We start from the raw sequence: 21,270 nt of genomic DNA on the forward strand, positions 1-21,270 counted from the left end.
ATATGTACGCGGGAGATTCCTACAAGATTATTTAAAAAAATGGATCGCTGTTGCTGTTACTTTCCTGACCCCTATTTAGTGGCTACTAATAGCCACTAAATAAGGTGTCAGGCACCTTATTTGTGTGTTGTGTCAGTTGCAGTCACACATGCACACATCCTCAAAATCAAATGAAAAAACCCCTCGGGGGTAGGTATTATCTTCTCATTTTATGGAGACGTTACAACTATTTAGGAGGTCACAGAGCTGGAATCTAGATTTGAGTTTGATTGGTTTGCTTCGTTCATTGATGCAACAAATGACTTGCTGTGTGCCCATTACGTGCCAAATACTAAGCCAGATGCCAGGAAGAAGTGAAGAGGAAGAGGCCACGGTCTTGGTCCTCACAGACCCTAGACTAGTGGGGAGAGACAAGCAAGTAATAATAAAGACTGAGGAGCATAGGATGGGAGGCACGGCTGCTGCGGGAACCCAGGAGCTAAGGCGTTAAGGAAACCTCTGGAGGACGGGGGAGGGGACACCTCAGCGGAGGGGTCAGCAGATGCAAAAGGGGAGGCCCAAAAGAGGGGTGAGTGTGGAGACGAGGAGGGGGTTCAGTCTTGGTCCAGCTCAGACTATGTGTGTGTGAGACGAGAGAGAGAGAACAGAGCTGTGCTTGAGGGGACGGGGGGCACGTGAGAGCCCCAGTGCTGGCTGCCGACTGCACACCTCGCTGCCCATGTCCACGTCCAGTGATGCCGTGTTGGTAGAAGAAGAATTAGAGCCCAGAAGCTGACAAAGGGTCAGAGGATTCTAGTCTCCTGGCTCAGGCAGCTGCCCTGGAGATGGGTACTGTTCACACTGGTGGGGCCATTTGAATGTCAAGGTCGAGGCACTTGGATGACAAAGTGGGGATGTGCTGCAGCAGGCGGCTACACTCCTGGATCAAGCTCTTTCTGTCCGATCATACCGTCTTCTAGGGACACAACAGTTCAACCCTAATCTGGCTTGGAATTATCTGTCCTGTTCTAGATCCTTCTCTTAAAATGACATGTATTAAATATACAAACCACAAATCTCATGTCTTCCATGGAGCCTACATAAATGAGCAATTTTGAGGTTCTGTTTAATTAAAAAAACCTCAGACTTAAAACACTCAATCATTAATACCTAAATTTACTTCCCTGAGAAAACATACTCCAAAAGTGTTCAGAAGCGGCCGATTTCTCTACCGGCCGACGGGTGCAGGGCCACTGCCTCTGTTCCTTCCCAGCTGGGAAGACAACCTCCAGGCTATTACAACATATTCATAAAAGCAGTGAGGTGGAGGTCTTATTTTATCTGTTTATTATCATTTAAAATATATTAAAATTTTAACATAGAAGCAGGAATTTTAATTGTACATGGCAGTCAAAAAAAACAAAACAAAACCCAAACAACAAATAAAACATCACAGAAAGAAAAATGCACATTAACCAATAATACATTAAAATTCCATTTAGTTAAGGTGAGGATCTAAAGAATGAAATATAAGTATACCTCTTAGAGAAGAATTTTTTTTCCTTCGGTGACTTGAAGTTTGATAAACTCTCCAAGCAACTTTCTTAAACCGTAAGAGTCTTAACTGAAGCAAATAGGTACTGTAGGTCTGACTCTATTTTTTTTCTTTTCTCTCCCACCTGCAAAAAAAACACAACCCCTGCCACCCAAAAAAACCAACCAAAAAGATGGAGCTCCCATACCGTGAGGCTGACTCCACGTAACTTCAGCCGCAAATGTAGTCACTTACACAAAACAAATAAGGGCTGAGAACAAATAAGAATTGTTTGAACATATCCTAGACACCCAGCTCCCCACTTTAGAAATCTTCCCTTTAAATGGAGCGTCTCTGTAAAGATGTACCCAGGGCCCCCATGTAACACGGCTCGTGGCACACACGCAGACTGCCTGCAGGACAAGTCAGCCCCCCTGAGGCGACCCTTAGAGCAGAAGCTGTGAAGACGTCGGAGGTTGGGGGGGGAGGGAGGTGTGTCTGTGTGAGGACACGGGTCCCTGCGGGGACACTGCAGGTGGAGGGTCCTCAGGAGGGTCCTGCCAGCTTCTGCCAGGTGCCCGGCTGGCTGGGCACACTCGGGAGACCCTGGCAGCACAACTGAGAAACGGTTTGTGGAACACAAAGGAGAATTAATGGATCATGAAAACATGTGCTTATTACTAATTTTTTTAATGATCCATGCTTTCCTGAGTAAAGTACACAAATCTCACAGGAGTCTGTTTAAAGCACCAGGCCTCTATCTCTTAGACTCATTGCACCCGGAGGGCAAATCGCAGCCCAGCTCAGAAGCCGTTCTGGTGAAAACAGAACAACAATGTGTGTGTGAAAACCGTTTTCCTGATACTCTACCACTGGAGAGTTGCATCCTTGCAAATGGGAAGTGACCTCCTCCAGGGCGAGGGAGAAGGATAAAGGCGCGCGGGCTGCTCTGGTCTGGTCGCTGCAGCACGTCAGAGCCGAGATGAGGCCGGTGAGAAGCCTGCATGTGCCTGGGCCTCTGCGTCACTGGTGCCGGACCAGCCAGCAAACCCTGCAAACATAAAAACCGCAGCCACTTTACAAGGTCCAGATCACCTGGACGTGACCACGGGCACACCGAAATCAAGTTCATGTGGCTGGCGCTCCTGCTGAGAGAACAAGGCGTGGTGGCCGCAGCCCATCAGGTGCAGGCTTTCCCCCTGCCTTCCTGGCCCGAGACAGCACCTTCCCCGGCGAGGTCCTGGGAGCTTCTGAACATGAGGATGGAGTTATAAATCTTCAGGGCTGGACCCAGTTTGATCTTCATCACCTGGACAATGTCCTTCTGTGTCAGGAGCAGGAAGGCTTTGCCATCAATCTGCTGTAGATCAATAAATCAGCACAAATAAACATATCCTGCTGTTCAAGTCTGGTTGCCCTCCAGGGGCCCCTGGGTGCTGAGCTGTGTGATGGGGACGCGGTGGCCTACCAGAGCTTGGGGACCACAGACCACGACGGCATCTTAGTCCGACCACCATCAATTCTGTTTTCCCCAGAATGCTGAAGCTAAGTTAAATCAAAGAGGGGTTCATTCTGTTAAATGTGAATTCAGTGTACATGAACTGTCCCTAGGCTGAATTTCTATTGTTACGTTTTTAAAATTTTGGACTGAATTTGTATAAAGGGCCTTAACAATAACCCACTTTCATCTACCAAGTGAAATCTCCAGGAATGTTTCCCATGAGAACAATGAACAAGGAGCACGTGATGGTGTTATTTATAACAGTGCAGCACTGCAAACACCCGGGCACTCCAGAAACAGCAGAAGGAAATAAATTACAGTGTTACCTAGGATGAGGGACCAGGCAGTCACCAAAATTCATGTTACAATGAAATAGTTAATGATTTGGGAAAATTTTCATGGATTGTTAAGCAACGAAACATGATCTGATGATACAGAAAGATCTGTTTTAATTTGTAAAATTAAATGTGCACGACCACTGTAAACATACACAGAGTTAAAATACTTGAAGTCTTTATACCAAATGTGAAGGGGTTTCGGCCAGTGGCTTGGTTTGGTTTTTGTTTTCTCCTTTTAACCCTCCTGTATTTAAAATGACTCCTATGCCAAACACCATTATAAGCCGAAGTACATTCAAAATGAATGCTTTATTAACTTTTTTACAACATACTGTGGTCTGAAATGTCATGGCTTTCCTGAGGTCACGTGATGGCCAGTGCCACCGTGCAGGCCGTTTTTCTGGTTTCTAGAAGCCCCAGCGTGGTCTCAGAGTTTGAGTCCCGGCGACTGTGGCCTGTCCCACAGTCACGCTGTTTTCACAGATGGGCTCAGAAGGAGTCCAGGTTCCAGAACCAAGAGGACAGAATGAAGTTTGCTAGGATGACATCCTTCCATGAACCCAGCCCTGTGGTTCTAATCCTTTTTAGTTAACAATACAAACCATGGTGTCAGTGTCTCCCTGAGGAAGGAGGGGTCCCTGGGGACCCCACGTGGGGTGTTGAGAGTTTTAAAAGCTTCCATGTCTAATATATTGTCTAATGAAGAATCGTCCATCTAGAGAGTGGAATACCCTTCCCATGGGGTAACGAGCACATTCCCACAGTGGTGGAGAGCACCGCCCTACGGCCACACCCCAACCTTCAGAACTTCAGGCAAGACTCGCGGGCCAAGTGCCCGGTGCAAGGCCAACTGGCCCGAGGCAGGGGAACACAATCAGATTCACAGGTTGCATCAGACCAAAACTCTACGGACCACCCAGTTCCAGGAACTGACCTGGGGACTTTCCGGACCACCCAGTTCCAGGAACTGACCTGGGGACTTTGAACCCAGCCCAGCCTTCCCGCCTTTCGAGGGGCGGGATTAACGGTCCCCCAGGATACCCGAAAAGACCACCAAATAAGGAATACCCTGCGCCCTCCCGGATTCACCACACCCCTTTCCCTTCTTCCCCTATAAAATCTTGCCCAACCCTCGCTCGGGTGCGACTTCTCTGGCCCCTTTCTCTCGGACCAGTGAACCTCGCCCGGGAGCGCTCCCTAATACAGCTCACTTGAAGCTTTCCTCTGTTTCGCGGTGCCGTTTGTTAAGATCCGACCTCACATTTGGTGCCGAAACCCGGGAGGGGTACCAAGCCCCGCAGGTTACCGCGCAGGCCGCTCCTCCCCCAGGAGACAACCAGGGAACCTCTACTCATCCACCCGATCCGGCAGAAAACGGGGTAAGTCCCCCTCCCTTGTTCCCTCCGACCCCCAGAGTCGCTGCCCACCGGACTCCCTGTCCCTAATCGCGGCCGCGTCAGGGACTCCTCCGTCCTCTCTCCGGGCCTCGGGCAACTGTGGAGACGTCCCAATCGCCTGACCGCCCTCCGACCTGCCGTGAATTGGAGACTGAGACCAGGGACGCCTCTCTCCCTCTCCATTCACTCAGGGACAGACTGGGGGTCATGGGAACCTCACAATCGAAACCAGATGCTAAGACGCCCCTGGGGTGTCTCCTAGCCAATTTTACAGCCCTCGGCTTCTCCCAAGATCTCCGTTGCCGACGGCTTATTTTCTATTCCACTGTGGCCTGGCCACAATATCCTCTAGACAATCAGTCCTGAAGGGACTTTCGATTGTAACATCCTCCGTGATCTAGATAATTACTGCCGCAGGACGGGCAAATGGTCCGAGGTCCCCAGTGTTCAGGCCTTCTGGTATTTACGCTCCTGCCCTTCCTTCTACATCTCCTACATCCAAGCCCCTAATTTCCTTTGACGATGACCCCTCTCCACTAGCTGACCCACCCGAATCTCTCGCCTCTCCCCCCTCCAGAACTCCTCTCCAACCTCCACCCTACCCTGAAGCGGTCCCTCCTCCTCCCGAACCCGCTCCGGCCCCTCCAACCGTTCCCCCGCCTCCCTCGACGTTTTCTCTTCCCACGCCCCTTGCTTCGCCAGTTAGTGCACATACACGCTCTCACGACTCCCACGATCCAAATCTCCACTGCCCTCTGAGGGAGGTAGCAGGAGCGGAAGGATTAGTTAGAGTTCATGTTCCCTTTTCCCTCCAAGATCTCTCTCAAATAGAAAAGCGATTAGGCTCCTTTTCTGCCAACTCTTCCCGCTACCTCAAAGAATTTCGCTACCTCTCTCAAGCTTACGATCTAACCTGGCACGATACCTTTGTGATCCTATCTTCTATCTGACCCCTGACGAGAGGGAAAGAATTCAAACTGCTGCCCGAAACCACGCAGATCAGGTTCACCTTACCAACAACTCCATGCCTGTCAGAGCGACTGCCGTACCTGGCACCGATCCAGGCTGGACTTATCAGGATGGCCAAGATGGCCATCGTAAACGCGACCTCATGATCCAGTGCCTCCTGGCTGGCATGCAGGCTGCCGCTCATAGTCAATTTTGAAAAACCAAAAGAGAGAACCTAAGAACCTAACGAAAATCCAGCTATCTTTCTCAATCGCCTTACAGAGGCCTTAACTCTCTACACCCGGCTGGATCCCGACACCCCGGCAGGGGCAGCGGTCCTAGCCACCCATTTTATCACCCAATCAGCCCCGGACATCCGAAAGAAATTAAAAGGGGCAGAAGACGGCCCTCAAACCCCTATTCGAGATCTGGTAACGATGGCCTTTAAAGTCTACAATGGCCGTGAGGATTTGGCAGAATCCAGACGACAGGCTCGGATGCACCAGAAGGTGGCCCTCCAAACCCAAGCCCTCGTAGCCGCCCTAAGGCCGGCCATCTCCCATGGATCACAGCGTCCAGCCCCGCCGGGGGCCTGCTTCAAATGCGGAAAAGAAGGCCACTGGGCTCGCCAATGTCCCAATCCCCGACCTCCTTCTAAGCCCTGTCCCAGCTGCGGGCTAACAGGCCACTGGAAGAGTGACTGCCCTACGACTGGCCGTCCCTCAGCATCTCCACGCGGGGGGCAGGCTGACCCAACAGCATTACCACTCGAACTGCTGGGATTGGCTGACGACTGACAGCGCCCGGACTCGAAGACCCCCATCACCCTCGCCGAGCCCAGGGTAATGCTACAAGTAGCGGGTAAGTCCATCTCATTTCTGGCGGACACAGGGGCTACCTATTCGGTCCTGCCTACTTATTCCGGGCCAGTTTCTCCTTCCCAGATCTCGGTCGTGGGTACTGATGGCAAACCATCTCCACTCCAGACCGGTCCACTCCCATGTCATATCGAAGGACTCCCTTTTACTCATTCCTTCTTAGTCATACCACCCTGCCCAGTTCCCTTGCTAGGCCTAGATGTCCTTTTCCACTTAGGGGCCTCCCTCCAGCTGGTTAGACTTGACCCTAAGGTCCCCTCCTCCCAACTCCTGCTTCCCCTTCTCAGCCTGTCTCTAGAACCCTCCCCCTCTTATCCCCCTCTTCCAATCACACCGAACCCAATCATTCCCCAAGTCTGGGATACTTCTAAGCCCATAATAGCAACACACCATTCCCCCGTTCTCATCCGCCTAAAGGACGCCTCCAAATTTCCATCAAGGCCCCAATTTCCCATCTCTGAGACTCACCTTAGGGGCCTACAACCTAATATCACCAGACTCCTAAACCAGGGACTCCTTATCCCCACGGACTCTCCCTGCAACACCCCCATCCTGCCTGTCCGCAAGACCTCTGGGGATTATCGCCTGGTCCAGGACCTCCGACTAATCAATGAGGCCATAATTCCTCTCCACCCAGTAGTACCAATCCCATACACCTTGCTCTCCCATATCCCCCCATCCACAACCCACTTTACGGTTCTGGATCTCAAAGATGCCTTTTTCACTATCCCCCTTCATCCCGACTCCTATTTCCTCTTCGCCTTTACCTGGACGGATCCGGATACTCATACTTCCAGTCAGCTCACCTGGACAGTTCTTCCCCAGGGCTTCCGCGACAGTTCTCACCTCTTCGGTCAGGCGCTGGCACGGGACCTCACTTCCTACTCCCTTACCCCCAGCACACTCCTTCAATATGTAGATGACCTCGTCCTTTGTAGCCCGTCTCTCAGCCTCTCAAGACAACACATTGCAGATCTCCTCAATTACCTTGGCTCTCGCGGTTATCGGGTCTCCCCAGCCAAGGCTCAGTTATCTGTATCTTCTGTAACCTACCTGGGGCTCCACCTTACCCCTACCACAAAAGGTCTAACAGCCGACCGCACCCGGATTATCCGTGAACTCCAGCCTCCGGAAACAGTGGAACAAATTCTCTCCTTTTGGGGCCTTATAGGATTTTTCCGACACTGGATCCCTAACCTTGCTCTCCTCGCTAAACCCTTATATCTAGCCGCTAAAGAAACCCCTAAAGGACCCCTCACCTCTCCTTCCGCTGTTCGACAGGCCTTTCTCACCGTCCATAACGCTCTGTTATCTTCTCCTCCCATTTCTCTGCCCAACCCAAACCGACCTTTTCACCTTTTTGTGGATGAACGGGCCGGAATAGCCACTGGACTCCTTGCCCAGCCTGTAGGGCCTTCCTACCGCCCCGTGGCTTACCTCTCCAAACAGCTAGACCCAGCCATTCGGGGATGGCAACCATGCCTTCGGGCCCTAGCAGCGGCAGCCGAACTGACCAAAACAAACACTCAAACTGACTCTGGCCCACCCACTAACTGTGTTTTCCTCCCACCGGCTGGTCGACCTCCTAGGCCACAAGTCTCTCTCCCTCCTGGGCCCCTCCCGCATCCCGGAATTCCACCTGCTGTTCATTGAAAGCCCTGCTATCCCCCTCGACCTCTCTCCCCCACCTAAACCCGGCCTCCCTCTTGCCTATCTTCGTAGAGGCCCTCAGCCCGCCGAGAGAGGGACTCTTTGACACCCCTCTTTCAAACCCGGACCGCACCCTCTTCTTAGATGGCAGCTCAATACTCGGTCTCGACGGACGCCGACGAGCAGCCTATGCGGTGGTAACTCCCTCGCCTCCTCTCTCGTTGCTGCGGGCATCGGGGGAGGAGCCCTAACACACAGTGTCTCAACATCCCGTGACCTAGAACAGCAACTCCAGCTAGGCATCGAGGCTTCTGCCGCCTCCATCACCTCCCTCCAGCGCCAGATCACCTCAGTAGCCCGAGTTGCCCTCCAAAATCGACTGAGCCCTGGATCTCCTGACGGCCGAGGAGGTACCTGCCTCTTCCTACAGGAGGAATGCTGCTATTACATCAATGAAACAGGACTCGTCAAAGACAACGTAAACGCCCTCCATCGCTTAAGAGAAGAACTCCAACGCAAACACCAACAGTCCGCCTCCCCAATTCCCGATTGGTGGCGATCCACCCTCTATACCTGGCTAACACCAATCTTAGGCCCCTTAATTCTCATCTGTATCTTGTTCATGCTTGCTCCCTGTTTTCTTAGGTTCCTTCGCAGGCACATGGAGGAAGTCTCTCGGGTGGCCACAACCCAAATGCTCCTCGGCCCTTACAACTTGCTTCCTACAGAACCCCCCACTGGTCTCCCCTAAGCCTCGGACCTCTGGTCACCCGACTCCCCTTTCGACGCCCCCATTCAGCATGAAGTAGCCAGAGATCAGAACGCCGCCCCATTACACCAAAGATGTCGGGATGTAAGGCCAACTGGCTTGAGGCAGGGGAACACAATCAGATTCACAGGTTGCATCAGACCGAAACTCTCCAGACCACCCAGTTCCAGAAACTGACCTGGGGACTTTGCACCCGGTCCAGCCTTCCCGCCTTTCGAGGAGCGGGACTAACGGTTCCCTAGGATACCCGAAAAGACCACCAAATAAGGAATACCCTGCACCCTCCCAGATTCACCACACCCCTTTCCCTTCTTCCCCTATAAAATCTTGCCCAACCCTCGCCCGGGTGCGACTTCTCTGGCCCCTTTCTCTCGGACCAGTGAACCTCGCCCAGGAGCGCTCCCTAATACAGCTCACTTGAAGCTTTCCTCTGTTTCGCGGTGCCGTTTGTTAAGATCCGACCTTACAGCCGGTAGTCCTAAGAGTAAAGCAGTGATGGTGATGATGGGAACAGTAAGCGCTTACGGAGCTTTACTAAGCCTTCTCTGTGCTGATCCCACCAGCAACCCCGGAGGCAGATGAGGAAACCAACAGTTTCAAGGATTGTGTGGTTTCTCCATGTCCCCCTAAGTAGGGGCAGGGCAAGGACAGGTAGGACGGTCCTAATTCCACTTCGGAGCAGACAAGCCCCCCTTTTCCTGGGTGCAGGCCCGTGGCAGGTCCCCTCTGCCCCAGCGTGGCTGCAGTCACGATGCAGGTATTAACCGAGTGACGTGTCCCAAGACACGTCACAAGCGGCTGCAGAGATGAGGCTGCAGACTCCAGCGACAAAGCACAGCTCACGTCAGCGACCCAGACAGGCTGCTCCGCTGGGCCCCCTCCTGCCTGGACCTCTTTGTCTTGCCTCCCCCAAACTGCCCTTATTTACACTTAAGTAAACGGAAACAAAGCACTTCCGGGCCTAGTCGTAGAGAAACATATGTAATTTTTCCATTTCCTACCTCTTTCTTGAAGCACTTGGCATGCTCTTCGCAGCCCAGCAGAGACTGTACGAACTCAGCCACCTACAGCGCGAGATGAAAAGCCTGATTCAGAACGTGCACCGGAAATAATACCTTGGGTTGTAGTCATTCAACATTTGAGTAAAATACACTTTGCATCCCTCAAACGCTTGGGATTTAAACAGTAGCTATCAAGCCCCAGTAGCATTCGCCAGCTCGGAAATGAGACCAGCTCCTACTATCTTTTCTGGCCTCATTTCCAGGCTGACCTACATAGGGTTACAGTCACCATGGTGCCAATGACAGCCTCCATCTGTGTGGAGCCCTGGCATCCTGGAACCTTCCATCGTCTGACCCTCCTGTCCAGCCTGGGGGTCAGGGAGGGCAGGAGGCAGTGGCCTGTGCACAGCAGTGATGACAGGCACCGTCTGCCTTTCCAGACCTGGGCTGTCCCGCCTCCCGTACCCGAGTCTCCAGGGCCTCCCCCAGCGTCTGGCCAACAATGGGTACTCGGACCTCCCTGCGGAGGGAATTCCCACAAAAATGATGAGGAAGCTGAAGCCCAAAGAGGTTTAATAACTTCCTCAAGGCCACACGTGGCCAGTGAGTGCCCCGGGGGCAGCCCTTCTCCACCCTGGACATGCACTGGGACCCCCTGGAGAGCTTTAAACACGATGATCTCAGGCCCAGCTCATGCTGCAGAGATTCCGAATCAGTCAAGCTGGATCCCGTGGAGGGCTGGGCACGGATTCGATTCCCGGGTTGGTTCTAATGCGCACTCAGGGCCAAGGCCCTCCCCGCCCCCCGCCTCAGCGCTGGGGGCGGGAGGTGCTGAAGGTGAAACCCTGACGTGGGGTCACAGGGAACAGCTGGGGGCGGAGACAACACGCTCAAGGGGAGGTTTCCTGCCCAGTGCGACTCCAACGCTGGGCCTGATCCTTCTTCAATGTGGGGCTGCCCTGCGAACCGCAGGGTGTTTGGCGACATCCCCGCTAGGTGCCGGGAGCAGCCCCAGCGCGCACGATTGTGACAACGAAAAACGAGTCAGGGTGCTGGCGACACCGCCTGGTAGGAGCCACAGCGCTGAAGGAGGGCTCTTCTGGGATGGCTCTGTCACAGGAGGGGGCCGCGGGTCACAGTAGGGGAAGTGAACATAGAAAAGTGGCTCTAGGAATTAGCTAAAGACACACGCTGGTGCCTCTCAATCACTGGCTCCCCTGGGGAAGCCATGCCAGCACCAGGGCCCCCGGATGCCCGGCCCCCGGGGACAGGGACGCGCCCCACAGACAGTCTCTCGTAAACACACGCTCCAGGAACTTCTGTTCTCAAAACAGGGCTGAGTCTTGCTCTGATGGTTTTCAGAGGTTAAAATGTCCTGTTCTGGGCAAACAAATACAAATTTAAAAAAAAGGATCACGTTCCCTCTTCTTAGTATTGTGAGCCAAGAAAGCACTGTCCGTGTCAGAGGTAGATTGGATTTTAAGTGGGGATAAATAACGTGCTACACCAAAGAGTACACAGGGCTGCGCTGCGGGGCAGGTCCTCGCTGTCTTCCTCGGACAGTTTCGTTACCACGTGTCTGAAATTCTCTGTCTTTTTGGAAAGAGATTCTGATTCTATTCGACCTGCCTTTTTCCAAAGTAAAGAACAAGTTCCATGCAATCTACTGAGGCAGACCCTTCTGGCCCGGATCGTGATTTGGTATCATTATTCAGTACTGCCAGTCCCGAGAATAAATTCTATTTGAGCTTCAGTAGAAAGTCCATTGCCTCGCTGTAAAGTGGTGAACTTCACTAGACCGCAGAGCAGTAACGGAAGGGTTCCCTCTCACGTTCCCCTTCAGCACGTGCTTCCTTCTTCACGTCGTGGTCAATGTGGAGAAGCGTTCACACGGTTCCATGAGTCCCCAGAGGAGGAAGCTGCCGCCCCGTCCTTTGCCTCCACCCAGGACAGCTGTGTGGACTCGGCTGCTTTCCTCAGGTGACGGCGGCCCTGCTGGAGCCCAGGGTGGCCGGCCTTGACCTTGGCCTTGGTGGGGGCAGCACACCTGGTTCCCCAAGTTCTTGGGAGCGCAGTGTCCACAGCAGACACCCCAGTTTTGTTTTGGAAGGACGCGGAGTAAGTTAGTTCCAGGGATGACACAGCAGTTTGGAAAGACTAAGAAATGAAACTGCAGGCTCTGAGCTGAGCCCTTTACTCCACCCAACTTCCTTCCCGGGCAACCTCCTTTTCCTGGCATCCTCGTGCAGCCCAGCAGGCCTGCTTCCTTCAGTGCAGCTGCTGCTTCCTTAAATCTCTCCCGATGCCGACGTTCCCATCTTGCTGAGCCAGCGCTGGGTGCCTGACTGTCCTGGCTTCGGGTCCACTGGGGACCATGTTTCCAGCCCGGGTCTCATTTCTTATCAGTGGAATTTGTTAGTTGCCCTTTTTCAGCGACCGATTGTGTAAGGCTGCTATGCTTAGGTAGCAGTATCCTGAATTTTTCAAAACACTCCCTCCTGGGCAAAGATTGCTTGGAAAGCGACCACCATCTTTTAGATCTAATGGACATTTAGGGAGCCCTTGGATAAGGCCAGGGCGATTTATAGGTGCTGCTTTAAAAGGCATTTTTGAATGTAAGAAATAGAAGTACCCACATGGGCACCAAGCATCCCCGAGTTGCACCCGCGGCTGTAATGTGCGTACGTGTCGCATCTGCCCTGCGTGTGCCCACGGACGCCTGGCAGGAGGGGCTGCAGAAAATTCGTCTCCCAATTCATCCACTCACTCGCACATTTGTCCACCTGCTCTGGTGTACTTGCTATAAAGATGTAAAAAGATATAAAAATAATTTAGTCCCTACTCTTAGATGCTTGTACCCTTCTATAGAACATTTCCATGACCAGAGTAAGAAATACGCTCCCCAGGGACCACAGCTCGAGTGTGCGCACACTCACGCATTCCTAACGAAGGTTTCACAAACAGTAACCTCTACTACAATGATGTACTTGCGTCTGGTCTTGTCTCTCCTTTTGGAACCACTAAACTAACTTCACAGCCTGCCTGTGCTCTGAAAGAAATCGCTCTGGCAGAAACACCACAGAAACAGCAAAGGAGTTAAAAGCCAGCCCCCACCTCCGGGCAACGTGACAAAGGTCCGTCAGGTAACACAACTCAGAGCGGAGGTCTCCTCCCAGCCAGGACAGCTGACAAGAGGGACTGTCCTTGTGCTGCATCTCCTGCCAGAGACACTCACCCGCCTTAAGTGTCCCTGGATGGCACTTAGCACAGGGACCCACAGTCATTTTCCACACGCCCTGTCCCCTGAGCTCCCATTCCTGCCCCGTGGGAACAAAGCACAAAGGCACAGCCCCGCCCTGCTCACCCTGAACTGCCTTCTCTCGTCCTCACGACCCGACTCGCCACTCTTAGTGTAGCATCTGGAGCAGGCACAGTGGCCCCTGTGGCTGGTAGTCGCTGGGATCCCCCCTAGGGAGCCCCCTTATTTTCAACGATACAAACGCATCACAACGCCCACACTCTGACCACTCAAAGTTTCTTCTTGGGGACCAGTTTTTGTGCCAGGAAATGTGCTACAGAATGTGAGAATACAGAGAGAAATTTAGGATGTGGTCCTCGTCCTCAAGGGCATCTAATTAGGGAGCTATCAAGACAAAGGTACATCAACGTTAGGGAGTAACCCCGCCTGTTTTCTCTGGGATGCGTCCCGTGGGCAGCCACGGTCAACGAAGTGCTCCAGGCAGCCAGCCTCCCCGATGGCTGCTTCAGTTTTAATCTAGAAAATGTCGAAGGTCACCTTTGGCAGTAAAAGGCTGGGATCCCGTGTGTACCCATCACAGAGAACTCAGAACTGTGATCGCAGCTTCCTGATCATCCTCCGTGGCCTCTTCGGTCCTCCCCGCCCCCTAGTGAGTCTCTTCCTTCTGAGGCCCGCCCCATCCTAACGATGGACCCGCTACTTCCCTTTAATCACCCTCCAAACTTCATTTTGTTCAGTGTCAGACTTGAAACTGGTCAGATCAGAGGCCCCACCCCCGAATTTCCTATTTATTCCCTAATGTTCCTAAATAGTGATCCCTGCTCCTTTGGGGTGATGCCCCACCCCACCCCCCAAGAAGTTAATAAAAGCTGTGGCCCTCTTCTTATGGGGAAAAACACACATTTTGTACACAGTTTTCCCCAATCCCCTGAAGCCCAACCCCACAGCCCTAGCCGGGAACCCTGTGACCTGGGACGCTCACTTCCAGCCTCCCCCCAACTTCTCGCCCTTCCTCCTGCACTTCCGCCGTGGACCCACCGGCCTCCATCCCTGGCCGTGCTCTCTGGGGATCGTGCCTGGTGAAGCCATGTCTCGTGTACCCTGAGGGGACCCTAACTCAGAAGGTCCCAGAATAAATTCATCATCTTATCCCTTGGCCCCCAAACTGGATCCTGTCCCCGGAGTTCCGTTTTTTGACAGCACCACTCCTTTTCCATTCTTTCCGATGAAGTGTGTGGGCCTTGTAGTTCTCACACATCATTATCCTAATTAAGTACCAAACTGCGTAGCGCTGAGAGTATAAATGGAACCACGCTGGCTCATTTCACCTCCTCGTCTTGTGCCTCATCTATTTCCTGTGCTGTGGCTTCGTCTGCTGAGCCCGGGTGGCTCTGGACAGTGGCGCCCAGCCCGGCCCCTTCTTACTCTCACCCTCCTTGCTGGCCTGTGCTGTTTTCATCTCCCTGAAGCACCAGCTTCACAACATGACTTTCTGCCTTAGAACCTAAGAACCTGGTATTGCCTGACTGGTGCACCTGGCCCATCTCCCGCCTGCCGCAGGCCGCCTTCCCCAAGCCCCAGTGGGCGGTGTGCTTGGGGTGTGGTGAGACGTCGGCTCAGGACCTGGCTCTGACCGTGTGGCCTTAAGAGTTTCCTTAGTCTCCGGTGCCTCCACTTCCCTGTCTGTAAAATGGGCAAAATCAGCGTGCGTGCCTCCCTATCATTACATCAACACTGCTCACTACCATCATGATGTCAATGAGGGACACGTGTGTGTCTGTCATCCTTGCACGTGTCACACTCACCCCCACTCCTATAGTTTTCCTTCCCCGCATGGCGTCCCGTCTTTTCTCTGCTTGGACTGATTGCACTTTTGTTTCAAAATCCAGCTCAGATGCCCTTGCCATTCACTCAACAAACACTTACTGGGTGATCTAGTGCCAGGCGCAGTGAAAAGCTCTCAGGACACAGGCCAAGTGAGTAAGGTCTCCGCTCATGTGCTTGAGGTTCAGGGTCAGCAGAGTGAGCATCCGAGGTGCAGCCTGAGACTCTCAGAGGAAACGGGGGCCCTGAGGGACGTGGGAGCAGCCTGAGGGCTCCTGCAGGAGGAGAGCCTGCGCTGGGCAGGGGCTGGGCAGTGACCGTGCACATGTGACAACAGTACACGGGGACTAGGGAGGCGCAGGACGTGGGGCCCAAGGTCAGGGGTGGGCGGACAGCCAGGCAGGTCCTGCGGGCTCATCTGGGGACCAGGATGTGGTGCAGTGCTCGCCCTGCTGTGCCCACTCCCTCTCCGTCGGGATGCAGTCGCTCTGCACATGTGGGGCTGGGCTGGACGTCTGAGCAGGACAGTGACATACCAGGGACCAGGAGCACAGGAAGAAGAGGGGAGAGGGGCCACTGTCATCTAACTTAAACGGCGCAGAACCTCAGATGAATGGCTTGAAGGTCAAAAGAGAGAGAGACTGCCCTTGAACCCTGGGTTATTTCAAGGGCAAAACCAGCAGTGCTTTGATTACAGCTGTAAGGCCAGCAGGTCCGGGGAAGGGCCCAGGGAGCCAGACGGAACCCCCGCCAAAGTGGCTGATGCAACCGACACCTAACATTGCCACACCACTCAGCCCTGGTCTTCCCGCTCCCCAAGGGGTGGAACCAACGGCTCTGAGGCTGATGCAACCGACACCTGACATTGCCACAACACCCGAGAGATTACCAAAAAAGGGCTGCTTCACACAGCAAGCACCTCCCCTGCGTGCATCCCTATAAATTCTGTTCGCGCCCACACCCGGGCGCGACTTCTCTGGCCCCTTTCTCTCGAACCAGTGAACCTCGCCCGGGAGCGTTCCCAAATAAAGCTTGTTTAAGCTCTCCCCCGTCTTTGGTGCCGTTCCTTACAACAGCCACAATAGGTTTTAACTCAGTCGGCTTTGTAAACTGGTAAAAGTTCTCAGATGGGCAGGCGCAGACCATGAATACTCTCTAGGGAGCACGGTCACATTCAGTCACCCCCCCAAACAACCCCACAGCACCTGGCATGTCCAGTCACCTCTCTGTCCTGCGGGACCCACAGGGCCTTGGAAGGAGAGGGACCAGGCGGGCAGGCAGGGTGTGCTGGGCCCCGTCCACGCCGAGGGTGCCAGGTTGGGGGAACCCACCAGGCACACTCTGTGCGCTGCCTGGGAGGAGGGGCGGAGGCCCCCCGGACCTCTGACCTCTGCAGGGCCTTAGTCGCTGCTCCTTTTCTGGGGCTGGAAAGGAAGCCCCTGAGCGAGATGGAGTCCAGGTGACTTGACTGCTGGACATGCTCAGTGAGTATCCGTGACTAGTTTAACTGCAGCTCTACTCTGTCTTGTCAAAAGAGTGACCCATGCTTTTCTTTCATTAAAAAAAAAAACAAAAAAACTTAAGGCCTGATGAGTGAGAACAATACCTTCATCAAAAGGAGTATCAGTCAGAGTGTGTTGCTTTAAGTATGAAGCGTTTCCACAGCATCACAGGGAGCAACGGCACTTACCTGATTCTTACGTAAAACCAACGTTGTAAGGTGTGTTTCTATTACAATCAAATCCACTTTCCCCTCTGTTCGGCATCTTATGCAACACTGTGACCTAATTTATCCATAAACCTGAGGTTAACCTGATCCCCCGTGTCTGCGGATGGACACACGGCAGCGCGGTGCTGCCTGGGCGTGAGAATATGGGATCCCGGGGCCTCGGGGGCACCAGGAAGAGGGAGCCCCTTGGGCACAGAGCATGCGGGGTGGGGGGCATCGCCCGGGGCTGCCAGGACACAGGCATGGAGGCCCACACGTTCGTGTTTCCTCAGAGCAAACCTGTGATGCGGCGCTGGAGGCCTAAATCAGCACCCCACCCCGGGGGGCAGGCAGTGGAGACGGCGCTGGGAGAAGGCTGGGGAGGGCAGGGCCCCACTAGGGGGCTTCCCAAACGTCCTGAGCGTCAGCCTGCTTCTCCCTCAAGTGTGGATCTGGAATTTGGCACACGTGGACTCAGCACCTAAGAGAAACCCCGGCCCCGGGCAGCCGCTTACCTCATCCACCGTCCACCGGGCCACCTTGCCAGCCTGCACGTCAGCCACGCCGGGGAGCAGCTTGAGGTGCTGTTTGCGGCCCAGGGGAAGGTCCCGGAAAGGCTGGGCGGACGAGGACGACATGAAGACCGACTGGTGCAGGGCCTGCTGCGTCCGCGCGGCCAAGTGCTCTGCAAGACAGGCAGTTGGGTGAGGGGGGCAGCATCTTGGTGGCCCCTCCCCGCCGAGGGCCCGAGTCAGACCCCCTGGAACCCTGGACGAACCTTGGACCAATGGCATCACTGCCCAGGAGGCCCTCCCCAGCACAGCGACACCGCTGCTCTATTTCAAAACCACAGTCAGGAGAAACAGGAGTTATGAAGGCCCGAGAATGTGGCCGTTTGCTAAGCAGGATCGAATCATCTCTGTGACCCACTGATGCCAGAGAGGAGCCGGCCTGTCACTGCACCGGCCTCTCTCTCCCTGAGTCCAGAGTCAGAGCAGGCCCAGAGCCCCGCTGGACATGGCTCTAAGTGGATGGGCACACCGGCCACCAGGGATGTGCCCGCCCACGAAGCCCGGTTCCCTTCTGGAAGCCGCTGCCTGCGTCACAATGGGCCCAGGTCCACATCTGGCTTCAAGGGTCCCCTGGGGGACACCGTGTGTGGAATGCAGCTCAGGATCCCAGGAGAACCTAGGTGGCAGCTGCTACTGTTGGTCTCTGCAGGGCACGCTGGCCTTGCCGGGCTTGGGGAAGAGGCTGCAGCTGAGAGCTGGGTGCCCCCACCCCGCCCAAGCCCTCCTAACTGGGCCCTCCCTCGAGAGCAAAGCTCTGAGTGGCCAGGGTCCTAAGGCTCTAGGGGCATTGGCCGGTGTCTCCAAGGAGTCAGACTCCACTTCCGCCCACGCTCCTCCCCAGCCTTTCTGAATGAGTTTTCCACCTTCACGAGGGACTTTAATCTTCTGTCATATCCTGACATTTAGATGGAGCCATGGATCTCAATTCCCTCATTATTCTGCTTTGAATGTACAAATGGATAAGGACAAAACCACTACCGAGATTCTAGAGAAAATTCATGCCTTTGTAACGACATCTTTTAAGACACTTTCAACACACATTAGCCGAATAAAGCTGTTGATATTTTAAGACTTTGAAAGGAAAGAACACAAAAGGAAATGTTCTACGCCCTCTAAAAGTCTACCTTTCCTAATGCAAATGGCAGGGTAAGTAAGCAGTAGCTATGTAATTTAAAGTCTATTATGAAGGCTTGTGTTTTACTGACCATGTCTGAAGAGCTATTATGCAAGTATTTCCATCTCAAATTAACTAACAGTTGTTAGTAGGCGAGGCTGTCCTGCACTTTGCACATTCACATAATCGCCTACTGGTTAGTGACCAGAGAGGTTCTAAAGTACAAGGGAGCCTGTCCATCTCTGCCCGACTGCTGAGCACAGACATCCTGCATCTTTACCCATGTGTGCAGTCCACACAGATAAACAGACGGAAAAATTGCGGCCTTCTCCCAAATTCTTCTGCTCCAGTTGCAGGCAGCAGCAAATTTATCTCTAAATGCGGATTGTCCGACACTGACCTTTTTAGTATGTAAATAGGTTATCTCCTCTGTGTAGTTCAGCCAGCAGCACGTAAGGCTGAAACTTCACATCTTCTTCACAAAGCCAGTAGGTTTACAGGTGTGAATGTTCCTTAATGAAGGTGTCAGGTTGGACAGGAGCAGGTACAAAACAAGCCCCGGAAACCCAGGGAGGAAGCGTCACAGAGCATCTGCAGCTCCGGCCACGCGGAATCGCCAGGCTCTCCACGGAAGCCAGGAGTTAGAGCTCTGTGCTCTTAGGGATTAAGACCTGAGCCAAAGCCGGGCTTTATTCTGGAAAAGTGCCGCATCCATCAGTTGGTTGCTTTTGCTGAAATGGCATGGGCTTAAAAGACAAATCACATATGTGTCCCAAACCCATGCCCTAGGTAACCGATCACGTGTAGTTTCTGAAACATACAGGACTCTGAAAAGCCACGAGGAATCAGTCTTATGTTTGGGAGGCACGAAGATGTCTAGTGATGGTGACTGCGTTAATGCAAAAAAAACCCCGTGCTCCCAAGCAAGGGAATTTCCCACATGGTAATTTTGGAAGCAGATTGAGTGCTGAGGCAGCCACTTGGAAATGAACCCCACATGCGGTTGGCAGCTCCACCGAACGGCACTGGGTTCCTCCGTCCACTGCTGCCCACGGCTCTGGCCTCGTAGGACGGGGACTCAGTTCTAGTAGCAAGATGGCCTTCTCTGTGTATAGTATCATGTCATCTGCAAACAGTGACAGCTTTACTTCTTTTCCGATTTGGATTCCTTTTATTTCCTTTTCTTCTCTGATTGCTGTGGCTAAAACTTCCAAAACTATGTTGAATAAGAGTCGTGAGAGTGGGCACCCTTGTCTTGTTCCTGATCTTAGTGGAAATGCTTTCAGTTTTTCACCATTGAGGACGATGTTGGCTGTGGGTTTGTCATATATGGCCTTTATTATGTTGAGGAAAGTTCCCTTTATGCCTACTTTCTGAAGGGTTTTTATCATAAATGGGTGTGGAATTTTGTTGAAAGCTTTCTCTGCACCTATCGAGATGATCATATGGTTTTTCTCCTTCAGTTTGATAATATGGTGTATCACGTTGATTGATTTGCGTATATTGAAGAATCTTTGCATTCCTGGAATAAACCCCACTTGATCATGGTGTATGATCCTTTTAATGTGCTGTTGGATTCTGTTTGCTAGTATTTTGTTGAGGATTTTTGCATCTATGTTCATCAGTGATATTGGCCTGTAGTTTTCTTTCTTCGTGACATACGGGAAGAGATATGGGAACATATGTATATAACTGATTCACTTTGTTATAAAGCAGAAATTAACACACCACTGTGAAGCAATTATACCCCAATAAACATGTTAAAAAAAAAAAAAAGATGGCCTTGAGGTCACCACCCAAGGCAGGGAGGGAGCCGGCTGGGTGCCGTGCACTTGCGCTCAGGAGGCTTTATGCTCTCAGTGGCTTTGGAATTCGTTCTTTGTCCCCATTAAGTCAATCTATTTGTTTGGAGGGAGGTGGAGGCTGGATTTCCGGAAGGCTGAGCAGAGCGTGGTGGGGATCAGGCTCTGGATGCCAGAGTGCCCCCCCCCACCGGCTGGGTGAGATCCCCTCCTGGGGGAGGGCTCTTGCCTGTGTGCCGGCAGCCCCAGTTTGGGGGAGCCCCGCCAGAACTACTCACATGCTGACCACGGATAACATTTTTACTACTCTCAGCTTTACAGCGTGAGTCGGAAAGCCGGGAAGTTGAGTTTTCCTGCTCTAAAAGACGTGAGTTAGGTTAGGGAGGGAGGCCCTGAGCAGGGAGCTTGCAATAACCAGCTGCCATCGCTACGACACGACTGGAGGTGACAATACCTACAGCACAGAGCTGGTGGGAGGGGACGACAATGTGCCTTCAGTGACAGGTGCCGCTCTAAGCTCCTGAGGTCAGGCAGACACTCTATGCACGGAAGTGGCTTTATTCAAAATCAACACAAGGCAAGACGAATTCTCCATAGTAACACGAGAGAGGGGAGGCATTGTGGAGTGTTTCGTGGTGGTTGTTTTGCCTTCCTTGTACCATTTCCTGGGTCTGATTTCTTCCGGAGCTGAGGGTTTGGGGTGGATACTCAGTCTACCTGGGAGAGGACGGTGACAACGGGGGAAGGGCCGATCCCCGCCAGCTTGCCCGGGTATGAATCCTGGTCCCATGCAGCTGCTGAGTGACCTTGGATGAGATGCTTAACTCTTCTGTATCAACGTTTTCCATCTTTAAAACGGGGTAGTTGCAGTACTCACACTTCACTGAGTTCTTGGGATTAGAACGGCTCCCAGCACATAAATGTTCAGTGCACGTCAGACATCACACTACAGCCATCCCCCCTTCTCTGTGGGGTAGATGTTCCAAGAACCCCAGT

The 21,270-nt window shown here is 53.0% G+C and overlaps 1 protein-coding gene across 1 annotated transcript; it reads right to left on the reverse strand.

Annotated features, from left to right (window-relative positions):
• Window positions 1-1,326: 1,326 nt before the first annotated feature.
• Window positions 1,327-17,456, reverse strand: LOC137203465 (lethal(3)malignant brain tumor-like protein 4). The gene is made up of 3 exons (XM_067699661.1): window positions 17,302-17,456; window positions 9,996-10,058; window positions 1,327-2,873 (listed from the first exon to the last, which is right to left on the reverse strand). Exons 1-3 carry the CDS (start codon window positions 17,422-17,424, stop codon window positions 2,694-2,696), a joined length of 366 nt encoding a protein of 121 aa, XP_067555762.1. The 5' UTR covers window positions 17,425-17,456; the 3' UTR covers window positions 1,327-2,693.
• Between the last annotated feature and the right edge of the window lie 3,814 nt (window positions 17,457-21,270).

This window comes from Pseudorca crassidens, chromosome 12, assembly GCF_039906515.1.
Source record: "Pseudorca crassidens isolate mPseCra1 chromosome 12, mPseCra1.hap1, whole genome shotgun sequence".
NCBI classification, from domain to species: Eukaryota; Metazoa; Chordata; class Mammalia; order Artiodactyla; family Delphinidae; genus Pseudorca; species Pseudorca crassidens.

Excerpts from the sequence above, each read along its gene's own strand:
- LOC137203465 (XM_067699661.1), bottom strand. The coding sequence starts at position 17,424 with ATGTCGTCCTCGTCCGCCCAGCCTTTCCGGGACCTTCCCCTGGGCCGC. Across the intron at positions 10,059-17,301 it reads CCCGGTGGACGGTGGATGAG|GTGGCTGAGTTCGTACAGTC; the intron begins GTAAGCGGCTGC and ends CTCGCGCTGTAG. Across the intron at positions 2,874-9,995 it reads CCAAGTGCTTCAAGAAAGAG|CAGATTGATGGCAAAGCCTT; the intron begins GTAGGAAATGGA and ends ATTGATCTACAG.